The sequence below is a fragment of the Phymastichus coffea genome, unplaced genomic scaffold (genome assembly GCF_024137745.1).
Source record: "Phymastichus coffea isolate CEN01 unplaced genomic scaffold, Cenicafe_Pcof_1.1 PCOF00065, whole genome shotgun sequence".
NCBI lineage: Eukaryota > Metazoa > Arthropoda > Insecta > Hymenoptera > Eulophidae > Phymastichus > Phymastichus coffea.
The window spans coordinates 591573-613457 of record NW_026706876.1 but is presented as its reverse complement, the minus strand read 5'-3'; the positions used below and the strand labels follow the sequence as shown (position 1 = coordinate 613457).

At 33.5% G+C, this 21885-nt stretch overlaps 3 protein-coding genes across 8 annotated transcripts in view; 1 reads left to right on the top strand and 2 right to left on the bottom strand.

The window, feature by feature from the left end:
• LOC131667397 (protein ST7 homolog) overlaps nucleotides 1-20271 on the top strand; it is a 172120-nt gene extending 151849 nt beyond the window's left edge. For 5 of the 6 annotated variants that reach the window (XM_058940784.1, XM_058940786.1, XM_058940781.1 and 2 more), the window contains one exon: nucleotides 17944-20271. In XM_058940784.1, the coding sequence (XP_058796767.1) occupies nucleotides 18028-19575 (1548 nt within the window). In that variant the 5' untranslated portion in view covers nucleotides 17944-18027 and the 3' untranslated portion in view covers nucleotides 19576-20271. Of the gene's footprint in view, nucleotides 1-17595; nucleotides 17624-17700; nucleotides 17757-17943 lie in introns of those variants that run through there. The other variant, XM_058940783.1, reaches the window with a different exon arrangement.
• LOC131667400 (uncharacterized) lies at nucleotides 1045-11679 on the bottom strand. The gene is made up of 6 exons (XM_058940792.1): nucleotides 11577-11679; nucleotides 3193-3412; nucleotides 2429-2654; nucleotides 1778-1942; nucleotides 1173-1428; nucleotides 1045-1076 (listed from the first exon to the last, which is right to left on the bottom strand). The coding sequence occupies exons 2-6, from the start codon at nucleotides 3377-3379 to the stop codon at nucleotides 1053-1055; spliced, it is 858 nt and encodes a 285-aa protein (XP_058796775.1). The 5' UTR covers nucleotides 3380-3412; nucleotides 11577-11679; the 3' UTR covers nucleotides 1045-1052.
• Nucleotides 15523-17437, bottom strand: LOC131667398 (CCA tRNA nucleotidyltransferase 1, mitochondrial). The gene is made up of 3 exons (XM_058940788.1): nucleotides 17293-17437; nucleotides 16556-17160; nucleotides 15523-16479 (listed from the first exon to the last, which is right to left on the bottom strand). The coding sequence occupies exons 1-3, from the start codon at nucleotides 17350-17352 to the stop codon at nucleotides 15693-15695; spliced, it is 1452 nt and encodes a 483-aa protein (XP_058796771.1). The 5' UTR covers nucleotides 17353-17437; the 3' UTR covers nucleotides 15523-15692.
• Nucleotides 20272-21885: the final 1614 nt, after the last annotated feature.

Here is a 21885-nt window from a genome sequence, read left to right as displayed (position 1 = left end):
TCAAGTTCACAACAACAAGCATTAAGTTCTACCTTCAACTCTTCAGCTTCGTTACGAGCCTTCTCCTGAGTTGTATGAATTTGTCTCGCCAATTCGTCCCGTTCAATCGCAATCCTCTTATATTCATCCTGACTCTTCATTACTTGATTGTGCAATCTGTCAAGTTCCGCTTTCATTTGAGTCTCATCTTCTTTAGCGCATTGTAGTTGATCCGAGCTTTGTTGTAATCTCTGGCGAAGCTCTTCGAGTTCAGCTTCGAAGCGAGCTTTTGAATCTCGAAGTATAGCATTTTCACTGCCAAGTTCTTCCAAAGTTTTTTCGAGGTTCCGATTGCTTGCTTGAGCTTTCTTCAACTCGACTTTCACGGCGTCCAGTTGAGACTTGTACTGTTTAGGAATTCCACTGTTTGAATTTCGAGAACAGTGACTATAGAACGGCTGTTTCGCGAAAATCAATCCGCCAATGCTTCAGAGTTGTAGACCATTTAACGTCACTAAATCTTTAAAATTTATGATTCCATTAAGAATTCACATTGTGATAGACGAAAAATACCGATAACCCAATTTATAGGTATTTTAATTCACATGAAATATTAACGCGTGAATGTCTAAGTTAATATTAGTTTACAGTGCGATCGGTTGAGCTCATTATCAAAGTTAACAGATTTCTTAAAATAGCTTTTGACAAAATATAGAGTTATAGAAGTGCTGAAAATTGTAACTACGATGACTGACTTAATTTCTTAATTTACGATTATAACTTATGAAGTCAGTCTTAATAACTGAGTTAGCTAAAGTTGGCTTTGTCAGAACTAAATTGAAGAATAAATAAAATATAGACGTTTATTTTCGTATGACAATCAATTCTATTCATTTATTTAAAAAAATCGCATTTTAAACATAGTTTAAGTAATTTTGATCAACATACATTACGAACTTAATTAATCAAATCGAAACATCACAATTTTCAAATTAATATTGTGTCACGTCTGCAAGCATAAATATTTCGATAAAATTCTTCTAATAAGTCGCGACAATCTAAATAATCCATCACTAGGCTTGAGGTTTACAGCGAGGCTTGAAGTTAGAAAAAGCAGAAAAGATAGGATCAAAAATAGCAGAACCCTTGAGTAAAAAAATTTTGCTAAACCAAGAAATGCACATAACAATTACCATCTCGTTTTGTTGCTTCTGCTTAGCTTTTATTGCAACATTTTGGTCACCAAGAGCTCGTTGACTAACAGCCACCTTCTCAAGTTGCGTAGAGTTACGTCGTTGAGTCTGCAATCTCTTCTCTAGATCTTGAATCATAGCGTCCCTCTCGGCAAGTTGATGTCGCATCTGAGTCAATTCACACTCGAGAGCATGCATTCGTTCACACAACTTAGTCACATCAACAGTCTTGGGACTCTCCAATTTCTGAAATTTTCTATAACGAAATTTATGCTATACTCAGATTTTAGAATTATTTATCAACATTAATTTTACATTTTCGAACCTGAGTAATGTGCAAAATCAATATTCACATTACTCAATTTTAGATGAGCGTTAATTTTGATATTTTGTAATTGATTAATGTACAGAGATGGTCTCAGATGTTCTTATGCCGATTTATCTTCCGAGTGAACAAGTTTTCTCGAGGAAATACCGAATCTTGCAGAAACAAAATGTGAAGAAAAAAGCAGATATTTCAAATTTCGTAGAAACTTAATTCTAGTCGTACTTGGATTCTGGGTGTAATTAAACGAACGAATCGAGGTGTAGAAACTAGGGCTCACTTTAAAGTTTCGACCTCGACGAGTAGGCGTTTGTTTTCCTTTTTCAGTTGGGAGCAAAGTTCGCCAATCGATTTCTCGGACACCTGCTGCTGATCGACCTCGTTCGTTAGCCTCGCCGAAGCCTCCTCCAGTTTTAATTGCAGATTGCCCATTGTCTCTCGCAACCTATTTTTTTCACACAACGGAGAAAGATTGCTTTATTTATCGACGGCTACGATGTAAAAAGTATGATGGACAATGAGCTAGTGGCACTCAAATGGAGGGCTTGATTTTGCAGAGTAGAAACTTTTCAAGATGAAAGATGGAACTTTCATGACAATGCACAGACTTTCTTTTATAAACACGCCTTGCTGTATCAAATGTAAATAGTAAGTAAGATAGAGTTTCCATCAAATTATTCGCTTCTCTCAAAAAGCAAATCATTAAATCTAGCTTTTAACAGTATATCCAGTTTGAAATCAGTGATTCAGCATTAAAATGCATTATTTTTCATTTAGGTTTCTTAATTTACAATGAAGAAAGTAGACTGCTAGTATTAAATCCTCATTTTTCAAATGCTAACTGAAGAATCGATTCATTTTCAATATATAACAGTTATGATTCTCTTTGATCAATGTTCTGTGAGTCTAAAGTACTGAAAGGGTGCATTACCGTCTCTTCTCGGTGGCGCATCGGGCACGTAATTCGAGCATCTTTTCACGCGCGTAAATCACAGCCTTGCAAGGTTCATCCTCAAAACATTGGCGTTCCTTAATCGTCTCCCTCAAGTCTCTCACCTCGTCCTCTAGTGCTGCTTTAAGGTTCTCAAGTTTCTGATACTCAGCTCTTAGATGTGTCACTAACGGGTCCACTTTTAGCACCGTATCCACATTGACGCCTACACTGGTGAGTAAAAAAACGAGTAAGTGGTGTAATAGATTGAACAGTTTTCATGGAAGCCGAGGCATTTCTGAAGATAAATATCTCAAGGATATCCGACATCTAGTTCTTAACAGAAAATCTACGCAACGAGTGACAAGAAACAGTAGAATGTCTAAATCTTGGTTGTCAGTTATGTTGGCCAAGATGTAGTTTCATTAATAAAATTCTGAAGACAGTAATCATCGAATATTTTATCAATTTTAATTCAACAAACTGCCTTTAGCCATCAATGAATTACATTCATTAACGAATAACACCGAATCGATAGAATAAATATTAACGACGGATCTGTTGAATAATCAGTTGCATCCGATAGTGCGAAAATTTCAAAAGTGGTATTTCAATATATTTTATATACTGCTGGTATTTGTAACATACATAAAAAAGAAAGATGAATAATTGCAAAGCCATAATTGCAAAGTATTCAGCAAAATCGCATTGGCTTTCTGCTGATATAACAACAAGTATAAAAAAGCATATAACCTCAAACATACCGTTTGCCCTAAGAATTTTGGTCAGTACTCTAAGTTGACTCTCAAGCTCGAGTCTTTCGAGTCTCCACTTCCTCATCTGACATTTCATGGCCGAGAGTTTCCTCAAGGCAAACGACAAGTCCTTGATTCTTGTCTCAGGTGTGTCGTCGTCGAAAGGGTCGTAATGACAGCAGCAACAGTTGACCATTTGTTTAGAGGAACGCTCGGATACGGCATCGTCCTCGTGGGAATAACAAGCCACCGAAGTCATGATTATTATAACTTTTTATGAGTACGCTCACTGTAGGTCGTTTGCTTGAGGTTAGATAACGTGCTGAAATTTAAGCAATTCTCGAGACAGACCTTGGAAGCTCGAGGCCATCACGAAATTTTCGCTCGTTTCAAATAACAATGTTCGAGAGAATGGAGCGATTAAAACTGGCCGGTACCCGATATAGATGCTCCTTAATTTCGGTGTATCATGTTAAAGCTGATACAAATATACGGATGTATGACGCGAACTGAAGTTGGCTTCTGTGAAAAAGCCGTTTGCAAAGTGCAGGTTATAAATATGCCATTGCGCCATACTGTGCCAGTTTATATTTGATGAACTGAAATCAATTCTCTCGTAAAATTGTTAGCAAATATAACTATCATCAATTATTCGCTGATGTCAACGAGTAATTAAGTATTCAGCTTTCATTAGAAATTATAATGTCAATGCGCGAGATGTCATAGAACAAAGCTTGTGAGTATTCAAAAATTCTCAAAAAGTATTCAATACATTTTAATGGAAGCATAAGCTAGCTCACACACCAGTCTCCATTCACAAAAACGATATTTTTATCATGTCGCTTTTCTCATGGTGAAAGACTATGTGTTCTATAATATTCTTCAAGCAGTTTTGGCTGAAAAAAAAATGAAATTCCTGTAAAACTTTGATTGTTCCACAAAGCAACGTACCAACGGGAAAAAAATAGCCAGTAATCCTCTTAATCTTAAAAGGTGCTGCTCTGTACACTTCCGCACTGAGCCAAATCCTTTAAAATAATCGCGTTTACACATTCGCAGTGCGTGTCTCGATCGCCACTAATCCATAAACAAGCGCTTTTTTTCTGAGCTGTAACCCTTCGACACCTTTTAACATTAAAAGATATCTTTAAAACGACGTAATTACGATTTTTAATTATCTTCAATAATTAGCCAGGCTCATTTTATAGGCTATGTCAAAAGCGTTTCATTGTAAAAATAATTTAGTACTACAAATAACATAATCAAATAAATTATATCAATTTTAATTGACGAAGATTTTGTCCAAAAGCATTGATGAAGTAACGACGAATCACACAAATACTGTCAATTCAGCTACTACACACATACTCGATCACACAACAACCAAGAAAATTGCAGCCTAGTTTCTCGTGCGCACAGCAGCAGCAGCAGCATCTCTCAAGCACAATTGACTTTGGGGAGCTCATCAAGAACGAACGTGCGGCTAAAATCGCTCCAAATAAAGTGGAAACGCGCGCGCCCGAGAAGTTAATACATAACAAGAAGTATATAGCAGTTGAGTGACGAATCGATACAAGCAAAGCAACTTCACATAACGAGTATCGAACCAATGAATTCCACGCGAAGAAAAAACCAGGAAGATGAGTCTAGAAAAAGGTTAAAAGGTCGTGCAATTTCTCAAGAGAGAGAGAGAGAGAGAGACCGAGCTAACGTTATAAATGCCAAAGTGAGTCGGTTGACCTGAAAAAATTTAAGAAAGGCCATCAAAAGACGAAAATAAAACTCTCACGGTTAGTTTGTGCAAGCCTAGATAAAAAATCTATGAACTAAGAATAAAAATTCCTGTAATATATTACAGGAGTGCCGAATAAAACGCTCTGAATCCCTGGGACTCTTTTTTCTTCTTCTACTTTTATATTTTTATCAGATATTTGTATACTATTAGACGAGGCTATATGTATTTCCTATAGAAAGAAATTTTCTAGTATACAGGCGAATAGAATCTTAGTTTGCTTGCCCGATCGACATACGCAATACTGCATTCAATCGGGATCTTTTCAATAGAATATAGACTGCACTATTTTATAAAGGATAGTAAGCGGATTAAATTTGTCATATCGTACACAAAAATTTGCTAAAAAATTTTTGTAAACAAAATAGACCAAATAAACGTAATTAATGAGTTTTTTTCATTAATAACACAGAAGGTAATGAAGATGTTGTAACGGTAACAATACGTAAATAATTGAAGGTAATGAAAACGCGAACAAGATGTAATTTTTGCTTCGACGTAGTGATTTGAATCAGTAACCGGAAAACCTCGAAAAACTATAAAATTGATGAATGTGAAAAAAATTCATGTCTTGGTAAATGTTTAACTTGTAGAACTGAGCTTTTACAGAAGAGTAATAGCGCACGTGAACGTGTAAAAAATAGACGCTACGGGACAATTAGTTTTGGCGCAATTGCGATTTTAATTATTTAGCACAATGCGTTAAATATCAATGATGCAGAAGACGAAGAGGCAGCCAAAGTGACATTTGGGCAAAAAACGCCGAGCTCTCATCTATTATTCCCTGGGTCGGCGTCTCGTTATAGTCAGAGCGCACGCTTAAAAGCGGATGCCCGACCCTCCTCGTTAACCGAGTATTAACAGCTTAACGTGAGGGACTTTGCTCCAGTAAGGAGGGTCCAACGGATATTATTATGTGTTATACGTACTATCTATATGTTAGCTGCTGCGCCCACGGTAGCTTGTGCAAATAATGTTGTAATGGAATGCTTGTTTAGCGATATTACGGATTATTTCCCACTGAGATCTACCAATTATTAAGATTTTACGCCTTGTTCTGTCCGCTAATTCGGATTAAATTCCTAGATACTAATTCTTCTTCGTAAAACCAAATCCGCCAAAATAATGCATTTTTCTAACATCCAAAATCGATAAAATTTTTGTAATGCTCCAACTTCTAGATCGAATCATTTTGTTTTCTATGTTATTAAATAATGAAAAATTTTCAGGAACATCGCAGTTTTTCCGGCTATCATTCAAAACATTCAAAAAAGAAAAATATGAGAAATCACATTTTCCAACTAATGATTTACTAGCTCACGAGGAGGCTAGAAAAATTTCTGAGAACATTAAATGATAATAAAAATGAAGATCCTTACTCAGAAAAAAGTCTCGTTCAATTCAAGCTATCGGATGCACAGCTATGGTCAAATTACTTTTTCGTGAAATTCTCGAAATTTATCGTTTGCACTAATTTGATTCTAACGCCATACGTATAAATTGTCCAGTGACCATATAAATGAAATGTATTTTTATTAGTTTTGTATTCATGAAATAATATATCGATTTATTGTTCCTAATTATGGAATTCATTCTTTTGAAAACAAATCATAAATTAATTATTTATAAATGAAACCATTGATTAAATAATTTATTTTAGAATAATGAATTCCATAATTTCAACCTGCTGTTAAAATTCAATAACCAATTTCGAAAATTTGAAGAAAAGAATGAAAATTTACGTAATTAATAATTTGTCGATCGCTTTACATCGAATAGCTTTAATTGAACGAGACCTTTTTCTACACGAAAAGGTCTTCATTTTTACTATCATTTTATATGTGCTTATAGAAATTTTCCTAGCCTTCCCCAAGACTGGTTAATCATTCGTTAGAAAATGTTCTGGTGTTTTTCTTTTTCAACTTTTTCAAGTGATATCCAGAAAATAAAGTCGCAATAAACTTTTGTAATGCTTCTGAGCATTTTTCGTCATGAAATAAAACGTAAAACAAACAAAATTTGATCTAAAAGTACGGTCATTTTTTCCATTTTGGTTATCAGAAAAGTGCATTTTTTGGTAGATTTTATCATGTGCCTCTGACGAAACTTGTATTTCATTTGAAAATTAACTGAAAGATTTAGATTTCACGTTAGTCGGGTGTTGTCGCGCTTTAATCGTGCCAGACGAGGAAACAATTTATTTAACATCAATAGACCCTTGAGATAAAGTCTTTATGATTTAAATATAAGCTTCAAAACTGGTAAATTAAACCTATAAGATACCCTTTCATCTCTCAGTTTATATTCAAATCATTGTGAAAGAAACATTGATTTAAAGTCTTCACTAATGCTTCTACAATAAAAACAACTTGGAAAATGAAAAATGATGAAAACAACTCATAGAATCAAGTTTTCAGATATTTGACATTATTGTCATGAATTTGATATTTGAGACGTATTGAATTTGAAATTGTATTTATTTTAGTATTTGTAATTACAATTGGCAAGCAAAACGAGTTTCGGTTATTGCTATTATATTTGATAATATGTTTTAATAATGTTAATGTTGTAATCTCGACATTTGTCAGTATTTTGATATATTTATTAAATAAAAGTGAAAACTAATTTGCTACACTGGCTGACTTCGAAAGATTATTCAATGTCACTCTTGTATCCAATAAAATACGAGCCGATATCTTTCTTGGAAGTACCCGCAACAATCAATCGGAAGCTCACGCAAAGACAGGTGTAATCGACATCATTACGTGTGTGTTATTTTAGCTTACGAGAAAAAGATAAAAAGTAAAAGAACAAAAATAAAGAAAGTCAAGTAATCAGTAGTCGACAAGTTCATCAAATAAACGCTATGGCGCAGAGCTGGAGGTGTATGGCCCGAGGCGAACTCGACTAATTTGCTTAGGAATCCCCTTTTGCCGCGTGCCGCAGCAAAGTTTAGATGTACGACAAGGAAAACAGGATAAAATACATCAAGAGTCAGTCGCATACCTAGAGACAAACGTCTGACTATTTCTCTCAAGGACAGCCTTTTATCTTTCAGCGGCTGTTTGGTTGAAGAACAAATATCCACGTACACCCTATCCTTACTACTCCCAACTTTCTTGCTTGTAAGCTCTCTCTTCCGCAAACGAGGTGCGCTTCGCATGTCTCTCACCAATTCCCGTCCACTAATTAACAGTATGTTTTGCGTGATGGAACTATATGATGCTATCCGCTCCTGATAATGGCCGTACGTTCTTCAACTGGAATTTTCGCTATGATGATCATTATAGCCATCTCAAAATTTCATTATCGCTGACAGTGAAATAATTATGCACTGGAACTTCGTAACTTGTTGTTTCGAATAGCGTTTATTTTTGTTGATTGTGGCACAGATTAGGCGTTGTAATTATGTAATAGACTTATTAATTTTGTTTGTTTTTCAGTTGTTTTCATTGTGACAAGCAATAATCTGAAGTATTTTTATATTAAAAAACTGCACTCTAACTATTTTCACGTTTTTAATATTAACTTTTATATTAAACGATATTGATTGTATGGGAAAATAACTGAAAACATAACCATGTATACCGCAAAAAACCTTCATTTCCATATTCACCCTAAAACAATTGTTCTTTCAATTTACAAATGGAAATGTTCATACTGATACGCGTATGCAATCGATAATATCCTAAGGCGCGCTTAGAATAAAACCTAAAATCTACGCGTACAATAGAACTAGATCATTAAGTTAAATCCGTAAAAATTGATTTAACAATACCTTCACTTCCGATCGAAACCTTTTTCAAAACAACTGCTTTACATCATAACGTATTGATAAAGTTCATAGAAAGATCAATCGAGTCTTCATCAACGAATTGCCCATTGATGTATATAAGATGGACATCTTTGAACTTGATTTTCATTGTTTTCTTCGATAAGAGTCAATTATGTTAAAAATGAAGCTTTAGTAAGTAGTTAAAATTATCAACATTATAAGACCCCCCATACATACATACATATAGTTTTATTCGTCACATTTACATTTATAAACAAATGAGCAAAATTCAGCTGATACTAAACCGACCCTTGATATGCGTGTATAAAAGCACGTTTGCAGTGGATAGCATCGATTTCCTATGCAGAACAATGAATGCCACAATTACAATTAAAATTACAAGTGAAGTTGACAGAATTGGTATGAAGAAACAGAATAAACTTTTCATCGCGGTGTCTTCAATAACGAGTGTCTGTTATGATTCAAAGGAATCTTATGCAACGATAGATATTGCTCGAATAGAAAACGTAAAATTTTCATTGATGTTCTGTCATCCGTGACTCGTCAAAACAAATCAAAATGCTTTTCAAACGACAGAAAAAGGGAGTTTATCGAAAGCTTCCATCATTCAATCCGGCCGCCGAGATAATTATTTCAACATATAAAAGAAGGAAGTATATACGGTTTCATTTCGTGTGGATTGTACCACTTAAAACTTCATTCTAACCCAACGTCTTCACGCAAACGAGTTCGTTCAAAATAAACCAAGCTCTTGACTTCAATTCTTCCCCATTCAGTTTAATACTCGACAGTTAACTGCATAATGAGAATTTAGAGAAGAAGAGAACTCTTGACGCAGAACAGTTCATTTTGAATGATGTAATAACTCACGAGGTAACGGTGATTGTTTCAGTACTTTACAACGACCGTCGAGCAAAATTAAACTTTCCACTTTCGCGAAAAAAACCGATATTCCGCACGAATCGAAAAGCAAAACCAGTGAAGCTTACATTTTCGCGCAGTTAGGTTCGATCGTCAAGTTTAATTCACGTGTAAACATTTCAAAAACCCGCAAGCCTAGTACTTCAACTCCACTATATTCTATATCAGTATCTCCTCATTTATATAACTTCCACAAGTGCTATGTATAATTTACGCTGTATAATGCCAACAAGGTATTTCGCGTGCAATTGTTTGCTCGGTAAAGAACAAAAAAAGCGGGCAGCCCAACAATTAGAAGAGAGAGAAAAATAGACGGGCGGCCATGATAAGTTGTTCGTTACACACGTGGCCCTTTTCAATAGCGGTAGAGAATGAAATAGTTGGCTCGCTAAATGAGTATACGACAAAGGAGTGTAGCACACTTGGGCATAAACTGTAGGAAGGCGTCACTAATTTGCCCTACGTACGCCCTTTGTACACGCGATGGAATTCGGTCCGAACACATATACCCGCGACGAGTGAAATTACCAAGTTATGTGTTATTGTCTTCCAAATTTCCAGTCTAATAAGCGTGAGGACTCTTCGAAGAATAGTTGTCCTTTTTCTTTTGACTAACATGCATTCTTGCCTGATACTGAATATTATTGTCTAACTAGAATTCTCGGCTGTTTCGCTCATATATATAACTGATTTCTCTTGGTATTCTGGTAAGATATACGCAGCATTGTTTGCATTATTACATCTCTCAAGTGGTTTCCACATAGAACAATATTTGCTATTATTCGACAACAGAATATATTTTATAGTACTTTACGCAAAAGAAGTTTTGACAACATCAAAGATTCATTTCTGTACAATTTGTACAGAAAGTAAAAATTTGAACCTCGTTTACATAAAAAAAGTAAGAAGAACCGGATTTTCTACGTGATTTTTTCAACAACCAAAAATTATTTAAATAAAGGGAAACCGACGATAAAAACATTATGCCACTACTAGTCCCTTGTAATGTAAGGTTATATCTCACCATAAAGAGAAGACGCAAGTCTACAACAAAGCTTTTGATTGGAGCTGTCGTGCCATTCTTAATGACTTGGCAGACTGAAATGAACGAGACTCGGGAGTGAATATAGACGAAGGGCATATGTACACACACTGACAAACTAAAAGAAGGGCTAAAGAAGCGGGACCACGAGAAAAAGAAAGAGACAAACAGTATTGTCGTTAGGCGCAACGGAAATGCGGCTAGCTTTGCAATCTTTTAAAATTACTCAAAGAAAAAATACTTCTCCATGTACCACGCTTTAGGATAACGACGATTACTTTCCAATTCGATGTCATTGTTTTTCTACGATTCGGTGATGATTATCAAATGAGTATACTGAAAATTTATTTCTTATTCAATACTTTGTTTGAACCATAAGCTACGTGTCTATATTCGACTTTTCTTTCTTGTTATATTTAATTTATAATGAAAAGTATAGAAATTTATCGATGTTGTTTTTCTGTCATGATTTTGACAAACGATCGACGAAAATAAGCAAAGAATGCTCTTCGTTGACCAATGATGAAAAATATTATGAAAAAAAAAAATGAATTTACATTTATGTGCATAACTTTTACATGATATTAAAAGCATAATGAAAAGATAATAAATTGGATGTGCCGTCAATTATTCAGACACCGCTTTGTTATTTTGCACGATTAAACACGTTGTTGCTACAGCTTTTAATGCGGTTATGCAATACTCCCAGCTATCACTTGCAAAATCACGGAAACAATTGACTTAATCGACGTTTGTGAATTTTATTGAGGAACATTAATGAAAAATCATTTTACCAAAACTGCAAAAGTGTCCAAATAGCATCAAGGTACACACGTACTTACTTAGCAAACGAGATTGGTCTGTGTATCGGCAGCAACGTCAATGCAAGCTTAAGTGTAATCCAGTGTACGAGTAATAGCTGCAAGCTCGACAATGCTTCTCTCTCGTTGGGCGTCACAACAGCCAATGCGTAGTACGGGCTAATGCATTTATTTGACTAGCAAATGTATCGTCTTATCGGGAAAGTGAGGACGGAGAGGCTATATACATACACACCTGTACGTATATCCATCCGCATCGCATAACAGGTCAAGGAAATTTAGACCGCGCGAGGCAATCCAACCCACCGAAATCCACTTGTCCGTATAATACTCCAGACGTGTGTTGGACAAATATGTATACAGTCCAACGAGACGTCCATGTACTACTGATGGATATATCGGTGCGTATGTGTCTGAAAGCCCATACGTACTCCACACTACTGCTACACATACGCGCACCTGCGCTTATCGTTCTGTTAATTGCTAATCATATGTCAACTCAAACTACATGCATCCTCTATATAACGCTTATGTGTCGGAAAATTCACGTAATTGAAACTACGAGTGATGTTGGCTCTGTAAAACACATTTAGCCGTGTTACTTAATAAGTTTCTCTGGGCATATTCTTCGCGCGTCTTTTTCTATTAAAGTTCGAATTGAAAAATATGCTGGTACTCGAAAACGTGATTAGTGAATTCAACCGTAATTATCGCATAGTGAATTTTAAATGAGCTCATCCAATAAGAGAATGGCATTAATTCCTGGCATCAATAACTCATCACCTCGCTGCTATGTATGCGATCATCAGTCTGCTCTAATCTCGATAAATATTTAGGTATACGGTAGTTATTGCCCACACATTTAAACATTAGAAACGCGTCTTGTGAAAAAACAAATGTCGCGCAGTTGTACAGCGTACATATAGCTAACCGTGTAGCCAGCTGTGCAGTTATTAGCAGCGTCCCTTCGCTCCGCACGCCAATCTCGCATGCAACGTGGCGACGCGCAATAAAAACTAATAAAAGAAAGAGAGAGCGCGCTTTGAAAAGCAGAAGAGAAAAAAGACAAGAAAGCTGCTTAGCAAGGCGAGCCACGTGCCTAGCTAACCCGACTTTAATTGCGTGGATCGCGCGCGCGGCTACCGAGCAATTAGACCTCCAAGAAGCGAGCTGACGAGAGCAGACATTTAGCTTTTCTCTGTACAGCGCCCAGCTTTTCCTTTCCCTGCAAAATTACCAGCCTTTTTTCTTAATTTCGAATGCTTTTCAAAGCAGGTGTGTGTCCGTGTGTACAGGTATGCGCTTTTTTCAGCACGTGAGTTTTCAAATGAAAGACCAAATGCTGCTGCACAGTCGAATTTTGTCTTTTTGCTGCAGCCGAATGTACCGACAAGTTTGCTGATTAAACTCCTTTTATTTCCAGCATTCTAAATCACAATCCTAAACTTTTAATTACCTGTGACTGACTTTTATACAAAAACTTTAAGCATCGATTTATTGTTGGATGACTGAAATTGCGTGGCGTTTCAACTAACGTAAATATGTTCGAATTTTTTATGAAAGTTGATTTTTTTAATGCCGATTAGGTATCTATGTTGAATCATTTTGAATTTTCTCTGAAAATTGGTATACGAGGTTTTCTGTGCTCATTCATTACGAATTTAAACTCAGATTTTGAAAATTGAAAATGGCGGTTCCAAGATAGCAACTAAAATTTCAAATATTTATATGGCTTATTGATTACCGTTTTATCAGTTATAGTTAGGTATTCTATCTAAAATATAAATTAATGGAACTGTTTAAAAGTTTCTTATAGATTATATCGATTAAACAAATGAATATTTTTAAATATAAAATTCTTTATTTTTTTACACGATTAGCAAAAATTTGAGAAAAGTTCTTTTAACTCTTTTCATTTTCCATATTACAATATTCACCTGCATTTTCGAAATATTTACCTCATCAAATTCAGAGTCGAAATACAGCGACCCCAACAAACATTTCGAAATTTCTTTTTATTCGACATTTTAGACATCATATTGGAACCGGTATTCTAAATACTGAATTCTCTAAATTTGAGTTCAGATTCGTAACCCAACCCCAAAAACCCTACGTACCAATTTCAAAATATTTTTAAATTTTTAATATTTTAGCTGTCATGTTGAATTCGTTACTTGTATTTTTTAAATTCGAATTCGATTCTTAATCAGCAATTCAGAAAATCTTTATATAAAAATTTTCATAAAAACTCATTTTCCTGAAAATATGTATTCCTTAACGGTTCCCCTACCCTTCCATAGATATATAAATCAATGTAAATTAATGAGTAGTGCCCGCAACTCGAAAAGAAAAATTTAGATCGATAATTTTTGCCGAACGAAGTACTATGAATTAATTTTAGATTATCCGATTTATTGGTTTCCTTAAAAATAAATATTTGTAAATGATAATATTTATATTGTTAAAGCAAATTTTTTTTTGCGGATTTTATTGTAGCGAAGCATTTATGCGAAGATAGTTTTTTGTAAGCGTTTTTTAGAATGTAAGAAATAATGTAAATGGAAATTTTTGTAAAAGGCCGTGAAGACTATACACGAGCAATAAAATACTACTACTACTACTATTTGTAAATGATATTTCAAAACTAATATATTAAACTGTTATTTTTTAATTGTAAAGTCATATAAACAAATCTCCAATCCTCAAAAATATTAATTTTGAAATATTTGTAAATGTTTATTTTCAAGAAACTCATGAACCGAACGATCCAAAATTTATTCGCAGTACTTTGATCGATAAAAACTATCGACTTAGATTTTACTCGGGTTGCAAGCACTAGAGACGGTTAAACCTTGGAGTAAAATTGACTTATTAATTTATATTGATTACAAGGTTAAATTTGCCGCATACTTCAAGGGTTGGACGATTCTGCGTCAACTGCCGGAAGCTTTTTGACAGAATCGCCCAACCCTGCATACTTCAAATACTTTTTTTGTGGTAAAGTTATTGTTAATCGGAACAAATTGATCTCATATTATTTAATATTCAAACTTGTAAGTGATATTAATTTATAATAAGTTGAAATATCAAAATTTTCCAAAAAATTGGATTTTCATGAATTTTGACAAGAAAACCATAATTTTTTTGACAACCATATATGATCATTATTTTTAGTATACAATAAAATCAATGAAGTATGAAGCAAAATATAAAATAGTAAGATTTTTTATTTTGATAACGTACAAGGAGTAAAGAGTCCTGTAAAATCAAAGTCAATTAAACGGCTCGTACATGTTTTTCGGTTGGTCTCTGGTAAAAAAATAGAAAAAGTGCAAACTGAGAAATAGCAATGGCAATGAAATAAAAACAAGAAGCGCGGCAGCAGTCAGTTTAGCGGGCTGCGCCAAAGGCTGACGTCAAGTAAAAAACTCGTTTTTAACGTGCAACATTTGTCACTTGACGGATCAAAGCCCGTAAAACTATCTATTCGAAAAATGCCATAAAGTCAAAGTTGGACATCGCTGTTTTTTTCATTCGCAATAACCCAATAACCTGTCATAAATGAATTTTTAATAAAATTTGTATTTGACACGCTCCATACGTGCGCAAGTGTTAGTGATGAAATACCTTTGATGATTATTCAATATTTCAACAATGGAAAGAGCGAATTTCCGTTTCTTCTATATGCTTTTTGTTTTGCCTTCTTCCTTCTTGAACAATCTCCGTCCATTATTTTAGTAGAAAAACGAAATTTTCTTAAAGTTTATATTGTTCGTTTTGTTTCAAATGAATAATCAGAATTTTACTGTCTGAATTAAAATATTTTAGTTTTTTTTACTTTATAAAGTAGAAATGCGACTTTTCGTTACAATGAATTTTTTTTCAAACCAACACTTATCTAGAGCAGAGAATTATAGTGATTTTATTATTTAAATAAAATTTTTCAATCTTATATTTTTTAACTACAAACACTGAAGATTAAAAAAATAAACTAGAGGAATAAGTTAATATTTTTTCAAAAAACTGCCTATTTTCAAAAGCGACAATGAAACGTCTTTGAATAATAAAAAAATTAAATTATTTATTTACACGAAGCCTAAACAGTAATTTGTTTGATACTGTATAGATGTACAATCATTATCTTGATACAGACTTCTTTCTCTCTTTTCTCATTTTATCCCTTAATTCTAACTTTTCGTTAAATTCTGCCACAGCTTGAGCAGCAAGATTAGGTATATAAGTTTGTAACTTTTCAACAGGCAGTTGACAATCACTATCCAACCATATATCTTTCAACTTAGACAAAACTTCGCCTATCACCTTATGGTTTTTGTCGGCATATGGTTTGATCATATTTCCATTAACTGGAAAACGCGAGTCCCATTCTTCAAATTCCTTTAATAGTTCTAGAGAACCTCTGTATTTAAGTACTTCAGCGACATATTCTCTTATATCTGATACTTTTCCAATAGTCTTCAAGACTATTTTTTGATAAGGCTGTAAAGGTTTTTCACATGGTTTATCATTCCGATGATGCACAAGAAAGAATGCCAGATCCCTATCGTAAGCTGAGAATTTGAGCCTTTTAAATACTTCCAGCACTTCTTCTTGATCATTTAACAGTGCAGTAACAAGAGTTACAGGTTTCAATTTTATATTATTTTTTTGAGCCCGCAGACAAACTTCTTCAAATTGTTTCAAATTTGGATTTTTAGGAAGACCGATATACTTTGAACAACCACAGTCTACAATCTTTTCAGTTAATTCTTTATGAAATTTACCCTCTAATATTTTACTCCATTCATTCCAAATTCTTTCACCTGAAATTCTCTCCAGACCATTAGCATATTCTTTAATAGCATTAATTGTTTTTTCATCATGATTATCTGGAACTTCAGCAATTCGTCCATAAAAACGGAAATATCTGTAGTAAGAAAATTCAAATGTAAAAGTAGGAATGTAACAAATGTTAAGTAAAAGATATACTCCAGAATCATTACCTGAAAATTCGTAAGAAATCTTCAGTAATTCTTTGTGCAGGGTCACCTACAAAAGCTACTCTTTTTTTCATGAGATCATCGTAACCATAAAAATAATCATAAATTCGACCATCCAAATCTAGAAACATTGAATTTATAGTTAAATCTCTCCTACCGGCATCCAATAGCCAATCTGTTGTAAATTCTACTTCTGCATGTCTACCATCTGTGACAACATCAATTCTTAAAGTAGTTACTTCAAAATTTTCTTTATCATTGATTCTTCCTGTTATTGTCCCATGCTTTTCACCATTTGTATTTATCATTCTAATTTCTTCCTTTAAAAACATTTCTTTCATCTGGGTAGGAGTTGCTGTCGTTGCAAAGTCAAGATCGCTTGGATGCATACCCATAAGAATATCTCTGACAGCACCACCAGCAACCCTTATTTGGTAATTATATTTTTTAAATACAGCATCTAAAGCTCGTAATTCTGGTGTAAAAATGGATTTAAATTCCGGGGTATCTAGTATTTTGATAACTGGATCTTTCCTATAAGGTGGTAAATCGTCATTAACCATTTTATATTTTAACCACTTATTGGTTGCCGTCAGACGCTTAACAATCTATAATTAAAATAACAATAGTTAATATAATTTGTATTTATATTTAATTGTTACAATGAATTATTTTGGTTCCAAAGTAATATTATGAATAAAATAACCTTTAAAACAAATCAATTATATAGATTTACGTACGTAAAAATAGTCCTGCTGATAAAAAAGTGTAAATTGTTTGATCAATTTGTTTATTATCATAACTTTATCTTATTTCTTTTCTTTAGAATGGCGTTTGTTTAGATTACAGTTTAATTTTATTTTATAAACATGTGAAACAGGCTTTATTAGCCGATTTGTAATCCAGCAAGGAATCAACTGTCGATAACCATGTAAGCTCTTACATTTTTTAGGCGGTCTGCTAGGTATCTACTTACCTTATTAGCTGCTTCTTATCGCATGGTATCGAAGCTCTCACTGTAAAAAATGATTTCATTGTTAAAATAACCTTGAGAAAAACCGTAAGAAAAAGGTTGTAAAAACATGTAAAATTTATTAACATTCAACCCATAGAGTTGTCCATAAATGTAATTTCCTACTATCTACTAGGATTTATAAAGAAGAAGAGGTGAAGATCGTGTGCTGACAGAAACTTACAGTATTTTGTAAGTTTCTAAAAATTAGCGGTTATCAGCGCTCAATGCTTGTATCGATTTTACAAATATATGAAACATTTCATTATTCATTTTTAACATTGAAAATTTTGAGATAAAATTTCATGTTACATTAATCTCTGTTGTATTTGTATATGTTTCATATTACATATTATTATTCTTTATATACTTTTTTCAGATCAGCCATATATTTGACAGAGTATTGAATACAAAAAATTCAGGATCAATCCATCATTAGTATATAAAGTTTCCTTTCCTGCAAATGGCTCTTTTATTTACAGGCATGTGGGACTCAACAATGTTCCTGAGTACTCTTACTCCAAAATTTTATGTAGCTCTTACAGGAACGTCATCTCTTATATCAGGTCTCATTTTAATTTTTGAATGGTGGTATTTCAGAAAGTATGGTACATCTTTCATAGAACAGGTATCTTTAAATCACATTTCTCCGTGGATTGGCGGTGGAGATGCTAATTCTGATAATAACAATAGTAGTACAAACACTACAAATTCATCAAATCAAAATGTGCCTGAGTGTAAAGTATGGCGTAATCCAATCAATTTATTTAGAGGAGCAGAATATCAAAGATTTTACTGGGCCACTAATAAAGAACCTTTGACATATTATGACATGAATCTGTCAGCTCAAGATCACCAGACATTTTTTACCTGTGAAGGTGATAAAGGCAAAGCAGAGTATGAAATTATGCAGACTGCATGGCGTGAAAGAAATCCAGTTGTACGAATAAAGGCAGCACACAGTGCATTGGAGCGTAATCCAGACTGTGCACCTGCTTATATTTTACTTGCAGAAGAGGAAGCAACTACAATTTTAGAAGCTGAAAAAATTCTCAAACATGCTCTCAAAGTAGCAGAAAATAATTATAGAAAATCTCAAAATACTCAGCACCAAGGAGCTAATGCTGAAGCAATACACAGAAGAGACACTAATGTTCTTATTTATGTTAAGAGAAGACTTGCCATGTGCGCTAGAAAACTAGGAAAGCTCAAAGAAGCTGTTAAAATTTTTAGAGATCTAACCAAAGAAGTACCTCCAATCATGAATGTACTGAACATTCATGAAAATTTAATAGAGGCTTTACTAGAAATGCAAGCCTATGCTGATGTACAAGCAGTGCTAGCCAAGTATGATGACATAAGTTTGCCAAAATCAGCTACAATATGTTATACAGCAGCATTACTAAAAGCTAGATTAGTAGCAGACAAATTTTCTCCAGACATTGCAAGCAAAAGAGGTCTAACAACTGCTGAGCTGTCAGCAGTTGAGGCAATTCATAGAGCAGTAGAGTTCAACCCACATGTCCCAAAGTACTTATTAGAAATGAAACCCCTTATTCTACCACCAGAACATGTACTGAAAAGGGGTGACTCAGAAGCAATAGCATATGCTTTCTCTCACTTACCACATTGGAAACAGATGGAAGGTGCACTCAATCTACTACACTGTACTTGGGAAGGTACCTTTAGAATGTTACCTTACCCTTTGGAAAAGGGCCACCTTTTTTATCCTTATCCGACTTGTACAGAGTGTGCAGATCGTGAACTTTTACCATCATTCCATGAGGTGAGTGTCTACCCAAAAAAGGAACTACCTTTTTTCATCCTTTTTACTGCTGGACTGTGTTCATTCACGGCTCTGGTCGCCCTACTCACACATCAGTATCCTGACACTATGGGAGTGGTTGCCAGGTCTATGTTATCCTGGATTTCCATGCCCTTCCATTATGTGCTTGAAAAGCTAGAGGCCATCTTACCGACAAATATATTGCAACAACTCTCTAGAATATAAGCTTCAAATTTGTTGTCTATTTCCCTCTATGTCTGTCTATCTCTCTTTATTGTTTTTTTTTATCTCACAGTGAGAACTACCTGGTGAAAATAATTTTGTATTTTATTCAACTTTAGCAAGTTTGGAGACTTTTTAAAGACTATTTTTGTTCACATCTTGAATGGACTGATATTTTAATTAATTTTATTTAATATTTAACGCTTAGATTTTATTTATAAAGCTAAATATTTATTGTAATTTAAGATTGAAAACATGATTGTGATCTTAAAATGTTGAAGTGTGATTTCAAACGTTTTGTTGCATTTTCACCAAGTAAATCTCAGATAAAAAAAATAACGAAACTAATGTGATATTTGCGATATTTCAAAGATTTTTGCGTTCCTTAAACTTCCATTGCTCAAGCATGCAAAATATTATGACGATATGAGTACCCATAACTTCCTTCGTTTCGTCTTTTTGATAAAAATTAAAACGCTTCAAATTTAATACAGTTGCATAGGAAACGAATTGTGGTTTTTTAATGCTTCTGTAATTTTTCACGTGTTTTTTCTGTAATTTTCATCAGCAAGACGAAACCATTATTATGAGGACTGATAAACTAACATATTTATATAATCACTTAATTACTTACTAATTTAAGTCAATTAAAAGTATTTACATTACCAAACTCGGTGTACAAAATAAAAATATAATGTGAATTTGAATCTTAAATCGACTTTTCTATTATTTCACTCCTTCTCCTCACTACTTTATTAACATTTAGTTGTTCTTATATTAAATTTATAAAAATCGTATCAAAAGTTAACAAACCTGTTTATGAATTCGTTGCAGTACTTAGTAATTTTAAGATCCCTCTATATATGTATATAGAACACAGAAATATATAATAAATGAAGAAATTTATCTCCCTGATTTCCCTTTGAATAAACGTGATGAAAAGAAAGATTCGATATATTATTTTAATTATTCAATTGCATTGAATCGATTTCAGCTTTTTCGGTTGAGCCGTTTATTTAAAAATATTTTTTTTTATTTTCTTTCTATCATAACTGTGAGTTAGTATTCTTTTTCAATTGTTTAGCCTTGTAAACAAATATAACAAGTACTTACCTTCAATTTTGTAGATTTTTTTCATTATTTAATTCATGTAAATTTCTATTTTCAGTATTCTCAAGATATGTAACATTATTTGATTATTAGAATCCTTATGTACTACATACTTCTCAAGTAATAGCTTGTTTGAACTTTCCTTTACGTAAAAATCGGTAACGACCATCAGAAAGTTAATTGCCATCTTTCAACATTACGTTCTTATTGATTTGTGTAGCTTATGAGGAATGAATTAACCCTTTTCCTCCCAAATAACACAAATTTTTTCTTAACTTTCATCCTCATATCTTTTAATGAAAAAATCGTATGAAAAATTTATCAAGCTTATATCTTGTAGATTTTAACCTCCTCTTTCGAATGCCGTTGACAAAATTTACCTAAATTGTAAGCCGGAAACGTTATAGGCCGGTTTTTCGGAAAATTCACAAATTTTTCGCGTTTTTTTTTTCTAAAAAAAGTATATTTTGAAATGGAAAAAGTTTGCATACACCATTGGAAACACTGTTATCGGTGTTATAGATGTCTTTTCTTTTAAATGCCGTTGGATTTTTTCCGAAATTCAAAATGGCGAACACAAAATGGCGTTCGAAAGGAAAGATTTTTTTTTTAAACTTGACGAATTTTTTCCTCCAAAACTATCAAGTTTAGTGAAAAATTTCTAAGAACAAAAATATCTTAAAATTAGTCAAGAAATACTCTCAAATTTTTTCAGATTTTTTTACAGCGAATTTGGAAATTTCGATTTTCCGATTTTCCACGAATTCGAAAATTAACTCGGAAAATTCTGAAAAAATTGAGAGTACTCCTTGGTAAATTTTAAGACTCTTTTGTTATTATGAATTTTTTTATTGAGTCAATAGTTTTTGAGTAAAAAATTAATCAATTTTATTCCTAGTATACATTTTTTTCAAATTGGTTTCACAACATTTTTAAAAATTTCAAGTCTAACAATTATTTTTTTTTTGCTACCCTCGATAAAAGTCGATTTTCCTGATCGCGACGCGATAGGACTTTAGGCGAGAGAGTTAATTTTCGAAGACATTTTTGTTCTTAGAAATTTTTCACTAAAGTTGATAGTTTTGGAGAAAAAAATTCGTCAAGTTTAAAAAAAAATTTTTCTTTTCGAACGCCATTTTGTGTTCGCCATTTTAAATTTCGGAAAAAATCCAACAGCATTTGAAAGAAAAGACATCTATAACA